This window comes from Populus trichocarpa, chromosome 1 (genome assembly GCF_000002775.5).
Source record: "Populus trichocarpa isolate Nisqually-1 chromosome 1, P.trichocarpa_v4.1, whole genome shotgun sequence".
Classification (NCBI taxonomy): Eukaryota; Viridiplantae; Streptophyta; class Magnoliopsida; order Malpighiales; family Salicaceae; genus Populus; species Populus trichocarpa.
Window position 1 is genome coordinate 5,075,198 of NC_037285.2, and position 9,981 is coordinate 5,085,178.

At 32.5% G+C, this 9,981-nt stretch overlaps 1 protein-coding gene across 1 annotated transcript; it reads left to right on the top strand.

Moving 5' to 3' along the window:
- The first annotated feature begins 3,397 nt into the window (after positions 1-3,397).
- On the top strand, positions 3,398-6,441 carry LOC7482822 (ethylene-responsive transcription factor ERF113). Its single transcript, XM_002297841.4, has 2 exons — positions 3,398-3,864; positions 5,756-6,441. Exons 1-2 carry the CDS (start codon positions 3,723-3,725, stop codon positions 6,307-6,309), a joined length of 696 nt encoding a protein of 231 aa, XP_002297877.1. The 5' UTR covers positions 3,398-3,722; the 3' UTR covers positions 6,310-6,441.
- The last annotated feature ends 3,540 nt before the right edge of the window (positions 6,442-9,981 follow it).

Genomic DNA, 9,981 nt, shown 5'->3' on the forward strand with positions numbered 1-9,981 from the left:
CCTTCTGATGAATCTTCTGTTCGATCGTTTGATAAATAGAAAGGCGAGAGGTTATCGAATGAGTGTAAGACTAGAAACTTCGGAAGCTGAGTCTTAATGACATTTTATCAATGTGTAGTGTTGAATGGAGTTGCTTGCATGTTTCTGTCTTTACAGCTTGATCCCACATCCGACATGCATAATCAAGGGAAGAAAATGGCTACCTATATATAGAAGTCGATCCCTACATAAAGAAAGCAGAACCTAAGCTTCATGGTGAAGTGCACGTTAGAAACACGGTAGCTCTTGTCCACAGTTCAGAGATTGACTAGATTTTTTGGCTAAATTACTTTTTCTCATGTGTATCGTGAAAGTAATAGTCTGACAGATTATATGGCTAAGCAGGGAGTGCGACGATACAGTGATTTTATTGCTTGGTTTTGATCAATCTCTCAGCTTATATCTATCAGGCTGCTAAAGGTGCTCCACTTCGAAAGTTCAAATTCACTAGAGAGATGAATTGGAGACTCTTGGAAGTTTCCCTGGATTTTGTTGTGATGGTTATCTTGTGTAGATTTCAATGTTGTTTTCTTAGGCTATATATGTTGTTTTGTCCTCTTTGTATGGACCTTGCTTCATTTGGTAGTTCCTGCAAAATTAATATGTTGCAGGCTCTGTAATTTCATATGCCGCCAGGTTATGGCGTTCAATAAAATTATATACTTTTCAAAAAAAAAAACCATCTTCCATGGAATTTTTTTAAAAAATTAATTTAAAATTAAATTTTTTTTTATATTTAGAGATTATTTTGATATGCCGATATTAAAAAAATATTTTTTAAAATAAAAAAAATATTATTTTAATAAATTTCTAAACAAAAAATATTTTAAAAAATCATTAATATCACAGTTCCAAACACTCTAAAAATCAAACTGTTGAAACTTCGATCGACCAATTAATATTAAATTGTTGGCTTTTCTCACAGGCTGCAGGCTGCAGGCTGCAGGCTGCAGGCTTTGGTCATATGCAACTAGTTCTCACCCAAATCTTTTGCATTTTCTAATTCAAATTCTTGCGCTCGCCGTTGAACACAAATGGTCTTCAAGTACATGGATGACATTCAAAGTGATGTAATTACTTAAAAAAACATAGATAGGTAGATAGTCTAACTCGTAGCTTATTTGACTTTTAGTGGAGTGCTCAGGCATGAATCACTCTAGCTAGTACTGCTTGAATTCTAATTAATGAGATTTATTAATTGCATTGATTCAGTTGCTTCAAAGAAATAATCTCATGGCTACAAAGTGAAACATGATTGATCACATTTAGCTCGCGTTTATGCAATTGCAACCTCCGTCCTTTTGAGCTCTTCCGGCAGCAATTCCCTATATTCCGATGCCACGAAATAGGAAATGCTCTCAAAATATATTTTTCAGCTCTGGCATTGTGCAGAACAAGCTGTCTCCATATGCACAGCGTCATATCCCCTCAGAAATTGTTTGCATTCAACCACTAATTACTTCACATTTGGTGAAAACGCTCATCAAATTCAAATATATGGCCAAATTGCAAGGTATCCCTAATATTTCAAGTAATTGGGCATCCTGATGGATTGTAAAGATTCTTGAAATTTCTAAATTCAATTTCATTCAATAAAAAAAAAATTAAAAATCAAAAGCAAGTTGAAAAGAAAATGCTATAAAGATTATATGAAAATTTGGGTTAAGTTTTTTTAATGGATATGGGATCTATTACTATTACTATTCTTATTTAAACTTAATACAAATAAATATAATTATAATAACTACGCCAACATGCAGACAAGATTATGATAACATAGTCAAATTGTTTCAATTGATAATTAACTATTCAAGTATAATTGAATAAACAAATTTGCTTCACCGTCTTTAAAAAAAAATCATCTCTCTCGATCATTCACAAACTTAATTCGTCTCTCTTGTCACCCGCTAACTCAAGAAACTAACTGGAGCTCACCATGAACAATTCTATATATATATATATATATATATATATATATATATATATATATATATATATATCATGTTCATGACACATGGTAAATTCGTGAAGTGTTCTTACTGACATGCAACCTTAATTTTTATAAACTTTCAAAAAACAAATTTGTTAAATTCTTATCTAGGTTTTTCAGAGCACAAGCATGTTTCTAGATTATATATGTCACATGGCGTGATTATTAAACTCAAATCAAACAAAAAAAAATGAATTTTAGTTTTACATTCAAGATTGTCGTGCCTTAAAACATACAATATATATTTAGTAATGGTGGAGTCGAAAGGCTGATCGCGTGGCATTGAAACATTCCATTGATTTGATGGTGGTCTTGACCCTAGAGGGGATCAGGACCTAGGAAGTGGGTTCTAATCACTATTTTATATAGAACATATATTAAAACTAAAAGAAAGAAATCTATGGGGTATAAGTCAAAAAGATTGATAATTGAAATAATTCTCTGTATGTTTTAGCCTAATTGGTTGATTTAGCATGACTAATCCACACAAACATCTTTTAAATTAATAAACCACTTTGATTGATACCACTTCCCTATAATATATTTTTATTTTATTTTTTTTACGACTTCAACCCTTTAATTAATTATTAAACTAATGAGTATTTTAGTTGACAATTGCAGTCCATCTAAATTTATGTGGATCGCACATGCTTCCTAATAAAAAGTCGCACATGCTTCCTAATAAAAAGTTAAAAATACAACTATCTAGGTGGTGGCTCAATAATAAAAGCTTGGGACAAAGAGATTTGCTTCCTCTGTGGTCTCAGGTTCGAACCTTGTGGTTGCTCATATGATGGCCACTGGAGGTTTACATGGTCGTTAACTTCAGGGCTCGTGGGATTAGTCAAGGTGCACGCAAGCTGGCCCAGACACCCACGTTAAACTATAAAAAAAAAATCAAAAATACATGAAAAATATAATCATAAAATCATTAAGTAACCAGCCTGGTAATGTTAGGATAAATATATCATTATTACAGCACGTACGTATAAATATCAACCTCTAACTCCGTGTACTTTTGGGTCTTTTTTGGTGGTTTTTTAGGGAGGGAGAGAGACTTGCATGTCATATTCAATGGCTGAGATTAAATGGGTGAAATCTAATAGACCGATTTGTAATGTTATAAGATCGCAAAACACATTTTAGGGGCATTTCTGCAGTTATTCAAAGAAGAGGAGCAATCCCACTATTTTAGGATACTCGGGGGACGTTTAAATGATTGCAGGATTAATTAATTTCCACCAAAATACCACTCGTTTATTTATTTATTTTGAGAAATACGGAAATACTAGTCGTTTTTTTGTAATAAAATAAAAGTCAACTTTTTTATATCGCGCAAGCAGATACAAGAAGATAAACACTGACCCATAAATACCACCTGTCAAAGTACCCTTACTTCTTCCGGTTCTTCCCCCCTCTCTCTCTGCCTGTGCACCCAAGCCCAACACTAACAGTCCTTTGATCTGATTCTTGATGTGTAGGGCTTATTCAGAAGCTGCAAATCTAGCAAAGCAACAGTCATTTCATGCCCTAGTGTCACCGTCCTAAAACCAAAAGATTTAGCATCAACTGTCTTTTTTCAAAGGTGGATCGCAGGTATGGAAAGAGGCCACTTCCACCGGAAGCATCAGAGGAGAAGGAAAAGGAACTTGATGACTTCCCTTCTTATTCTTCCACTTGGTCAGAGACAGACATGTCTTCTATGGTTTCAGCTCTCACTCAAGCTATGGGTACTACCGACAATAACGTCCCAACGGTGCAATCAACCCCATTTGCTCTCCATCAATCCGTCGTCAAAGGCGAACCTGACCAGTCTCAACCAGTGCAAGATCAAGGTGATGGATATTTCTTCCCTTCCTTGATTTGAATCTTTCTTTTCAAAATCCTTTACCTACGCCGGCCTTTAGCTCCACTCAAATAAAGTTTTTGGCATTATCCCAAATGATCTAGACAAATTTAATTTACACAAAAAAAAAAAAAACGAAGACACTTGCTTCATATCTGGAAATGGAAAAAAACTAGAGAAAAATAGTACTCCTAGAGCAATAAGTTCACTTGGCAAAGTTAATCGTTTTCTTGCTTAAGTTGTCAAGACTTTCTAATTTTACTGCTTCTTCATCTTGTTTTAATAGATATTTATCTCGTCAAAGTTGTCGCACTCTATCGAAACATGTCCTTTCTCTTTATTTTCATTGATTAAATTTTATTTTTTTTATAAAAAAAAAGGCCAGCCTAATAACCCCTTCATTTTTTTCTCTGCGGAGATGCACATGTTAGTGATGTGAAGGTGGTAACAAATCATTTACCATGTGCTCTAGTTGATTCTGTCAATCTCTTCCTATTGGCTATAACTAGCTTCACTGGTGTGAACTGATCATGATTCACGACATTCCTCGTATTAACTAGAAGGGAAAAGGGAAGGATATGGTCACTTCCGTGAATCCCTAGCATTCCTTTTTGTTGGGGCATTGACCTTGTGCCTTATCCTTTGATGATCTCTACTTAGTTCTTCTCGTTGCTTCACCGTGCCTAATCTTGAAAGTGACAGCACGGTTTGTTGGTACATAAGACCAAATTTTTTTTGTCCTTGATGAACACCGCAATCTATCAATTAATTTCGTGTTTGGGTTTCTTTTAAAGGGATTGAATCCTGATTTTTTGCTTGCTTTTCAATGTTAAATGTCTTCTTAACGACTTTGCTCGCATAAAATTATAATTAATAGAATCAAATCAAAAGAAAACTTGAAAAACAATTATGAATTCCTGGCCTTTATCCAACGCACGTTCAGCTTGCTTGGCATTATAGTACTGCATCTTACTTTACCTATCGAGTTGCATTTATATATAAACATATATAGAGTTCTAGCTCTAATTAAGTTGAGACTTGCTTTTATTGGTCTAAATTACTCGATTACCAAACTATAGCTAGAGGAGTAAAGGAGGAGGAGTTTTGAGCTTCGGAGACGTGCCAGTGCTACTGTCTTCTATTGCCCCACTCTCTGTGAGTTATTACAGGGGATGAGTATCTCTATTCGCTCAGTTAGTAAGGGGTGTGTGTATTTAATGGCTAGGGATATATATGTTTTCTTTTTAATATAAAAAAAGGGTTGTAATTCAATATTTCTTGAAAAGAAATGAAAAAATAATATCATTTGAGATGCAAATCGTTAACGATCTAGATATTAATATAAAAAATAAAACCCACTTTGTTTTGACATCTAATTTATTGTCAGTATGAAAAATTAATTTAACCTTCACCTGAAAATTAATTTTTTTAAATTCAATGATTCTTCGATATGATATAATCTCTTAGCTTATTCAAATCTAATAAACTTTTGCATGAGAAGTTCATAAAAATATAAAGTTTTATCTTTAGCTTTTACCTATTGGAAAGTGAATAATTATTATGTTATTTATGTGAATATATCCTAGCCATTATACCTGATAATATTAGAATATTACTGTGGAGAGGGGTAGAATCTACTTGCATCGTATACGTTTGCACTCGAACACTATCCCATACACTCATAACCTTTGAATTATCTCATATGGTTGCTGAGGCTGAAAATTTTGAGACCATTGACTTGCACTCTAATCCCTAGCGTTCATTTAATTATTTTGAGAATCCTTTTGTACTCTCTTTTTTTTACATATTTATATGCATGATCATGCATCACTGTTAAAATTCAGTTCCTTACAATCGCTTACACGATTTTGTTTGTGCAGAAAATACAAGGAGAAGGCATTACAGAGGAGTGAGACAAAGACCTTGGGGTAAGTGGGCAGCCGAAATACGTGACCCTAAAAAGGCAGCTCGAGTCTGGCTTGGTACTTTTGATACTGCTGAGGATGCAGCTGTTGCGTATGACAAGGCAGCGCTTAAGTTCAAAGGCAGCAAGGCTAAGCTTAATTTTCCTGAAAGAGTTCACGAGTTCGGCTACTTCATGAGTTCTGGGGCTTCAAGCAATGTCATGACTGAACAAAATCCTAGGCCAGTTGCTCCCCCTCCCCCTCCCCCCTCATCATTTGCACCAGACACTTACCCAGACTTGCTTCAATATGCACAAATCCTTTCTAGCAATGATGCCAATTTCCCGTACTACACTTCAAACCTCTTTAATCAACAACCTTTCCCCGGCCATTTTTCACAAAGCTTTCTATCACAGCAACAACTAAATCAACAACAAGAAGATCTAATGAGATTCTCGTCAAGGTTTGATGGCTCCTCTAGCTCAGATCAACAGGAACATGGGAAGGGCTCCAGTAATCCTAGCGAGTAATATTATCTTTGATTTTTCAGTACTAAGAGGCCAACATGGCATTCCTTAGTTAAGGATCAAATATATATAAGGCATGTATCAAAGCATTACCATCAAATATCGAGAAGTTCAAAAATCAAGAACTTCCAAGTATTCTTGTGGTGTTTTGGAAGCCCGCCTTTCTTTTCTTTTCTTTTCTTTTTATAATAATTGAGTGTATTATTTAAAAGGTAATCATTTAGAAAATATCCCTAAAAAGTTGTGATTTTTTTTTTTTTTTAAATGAAGAAATATTGTCTGCGAGTTTTAAAAGCTCTTCTCTTTGAATTCCTTCTAAGTTCAATGCACGGGGAGTAGGACGCCCTTATTTTAGTCACCCCCAGAATCATCTCTCACTTTGCAATTTGCATGCATGGTTTGTAAGCTATGAAAATATAACCATATTTAAGAAATTTTGATAATGTTATCGTGTTTTTTTTTTCAAATACTATTTGCATCTGGTCTTTGCCACGGTCTTAATCGCTTTTGATTCTTGTACTTGTGCAATAATGTTGAATCTAGCTGTCTCTCTTTATTATCGTTAAGGTTTGATTTTAAAGTATATTTTATTTGAAAATATATTAAAATAATATTTTTATTTATTTATTTAAATTTATTTAGTTATTAACATATCAAAACAAAATAAAAACATGCAAAAAATAATTTAAAATAAAAAAATATTAATTTTTAAAAATATTTTTAAAATATAAAACCAAACATCATCTTAACAAAGTTGGTAGTGTGGAATCATGAGGCGTAACTTAATTGATCAGACTTTGGATTTGCTCCCCAATAATCACGAGTTTGAGTCTTTTTAAAGTCACTGGAGGCTTATATAATCATTAACTTTAAGGCTTATAAAATTAATTGAGATGTGTATAACCTGACAGAAACATCTATATTAATATATATAAAAAAAAGTTGGTATTGTGGGGTTTGTTAACGCGCGCAAGCGCATGCCTATCTATTCATCTATTTATATCTTTCAAACTTGTTCGCCCACATTTTGCCATTTATTCAATGCAACGGTGTTTTTTACTTGTTTATTTTCAAGTCTAAAGGCCAACTTTGTGGAAAACTCTTAAGAATTTGTCAAAAGCCATGCATTGCTCGTCAAACTTCTGAGCCAAACTGGTGGAGATCTTCTCGAGGACCTAAAGATCTAGCCAGGACCTTAGCAACGTCAAAATCACCTTCTGTTGGGTAAACTCGTTGGATGCCATACTTCAAATTTGGTTGATCGAATGTATAATTGATCTTATGCGTATAGTCCAAAGCCGACGTCGACGCTTCCATCCAATATTTTGTTTTTTCATCAATAAGGCTACACTTTTTTATTATTATTTATATAAATGGTTAGGTTAGCTTATATATACTTGACTAATCTTATAAACCTTAAAAAACTTAAACTTATAATTATTAAAAAATAAATTCAAAATTTAACAAGTTAAGTTATCCCTCCCTCCGAGTTTAATAATGCTACACTTGCTGATACAGACGATGTTCCAGGTGCCCCCGGCCGGTGATTATGCTCGATTTGAAATCCATCCAATATTCAAAGATACCGTCACTTCATTAATTAAAGATAAGGATAGAATATTATTCGATCCAACTAAAAATCTAGCTAGTTTCGTCAATCAATCAAATATTGTAGATAGCCCGGCCAGGCTATGATAAAAAAACATTGACGAACATTTCGTTGTTGGTGAAAAATGAAAACGAAATTCGAGATACAAAAGATAATACTATCATTATAGTGTACATAAAGATGATTTTAATTGCCCATATATATACACACACTAATTAATTACTTATGAATAGCATTTAATTTTAATATTTCTTATGGAATACTCGGATATTGTGAACGTGTTTTTGGAACCATAAAAGAAAACTAATTAAAAATTGAAAAATTAATGTTTACATTCATTAACTTATTCCCGAGTTTCATTTTTTCATTGTTAAGTTATATTATGATATAATTTATATTATTTTTTAACATGTTATATTAAATAAAAACATTTTAAACTAGAAATTTATATAAACTCATATTATTTTGTATTAATAATTAGATGGGAGAATAAAAGTGGTAAAATTTGATATCATGATCGTTTAATCATCAAAACTCCTATACCATATCAAAAAATCATCTCAATCTAAAAGGTTAAACTATTAGGTAAAGTCTCAATATATAATTTATATTATTTTTTGACATTGTATCAGAGTTTTATTGATCAAGCGGTTACGAGTTCGACTACTCTCACAACCTCCATTTTATTTTATAGAAATTAAACACAAGGTAGCATGAATATGTGCAAGTTTCAAGTCTAAATGGCTTGTACTTGAGGAGTGTGTTAGAGAGTAATATAAAACTATTATTGGGACCTCAACTAATAGCTTAAATTTTTGGGTTGAAATGGTTATTTGACACTTTTATCCAAAATATTATTTTTTAAATAAAAACTTGCCATAATATTAAAAACAAGTTTTCTTAAAAAAATCATAAATTGATAGTTTTCATGTGGATGTATTTAAAAATCAAAGAAAAAAATTATATAAAAAATAACAAAATATTTATTTCAATTGTCAATATATATTTATTAAAAAAATATTTTTAATATTATAGTAAAAAACAATAATATTAATTGAAAATAATGGCATATTAGGTTAATATTTTTTAAAAATATATACAATTAAAAAAATTGAGACTAATAGGCTTACATGCCTAATTCAAAAAAAGAACTAGGTGTCTTGGGCCTGGAAGCTCAGGCTTGGGCCTTTTTTTTTCAAATAGCGAATAACATGTCATCTATCTGTAATTTTTTCTAGGGTGGCTTTGAAGATTGAAAAACCAGGTTTTATATTTTTGGACTCCTAGAAACCTACTTGTAAACCATTTTTTCACCCAATGGCATGGGAAAAAATTCCCATGGACCTTTGAAACTCCATTTACGACAACAAAAACATATTTTTGTTAGCCTAAAACCTCAAAATTAAATCAAAAAAAAAATTAAGTCTCAATGTACCTTTTCTGACATCATTTAAGGTGAAAGCTACCTCCATTGAGTTTCTCTTTTAAAGTTAAATCATAAACACTAAAATAAAAGTTATTGGTGACCGAAATCCAACCACTTGATATATTTCTCCCTCTTCAACTTTTTTTTTGGTAAGTTTTTCTCTATTTTCTTTTAACATTTATAGACTTTAATAAAATGAGTTTTAGAACCAAAACATAGTAACGTAAAATAATAGGGACCAAATGTGCAAAAAAATAAAACTTGAGGGATCACATAATAATTTTTGCATCCCTTTTTTTGTGGAAACTGGCTTGTTTTTTTTCCTTTAAGCAAACTTTGGTCCTTTATCTCTCAATATGTTTTCTTTTTACGGAAAAAAAAAACTTGAGGGATCAAACATCGTGAATGAACAATAAAATGTTAGTATGTGTATAGTGTTTTCTGTGCAGTGAATTGTGGGTCTCTTTTGGTAGTTGTTTTTTTTAATGTTAATGTTAATTGTCCTACTTTATCCACACACGAGAAAAATCTTTAAACTGTTACCCATGCACGGGCCTTGTCCACTTGCCAAAGAAAGGAGTGGGCCATACGCAGATCACCCAAAGCCCAAGAATTGCCGTTTCATCCTTTTACTTTTTGA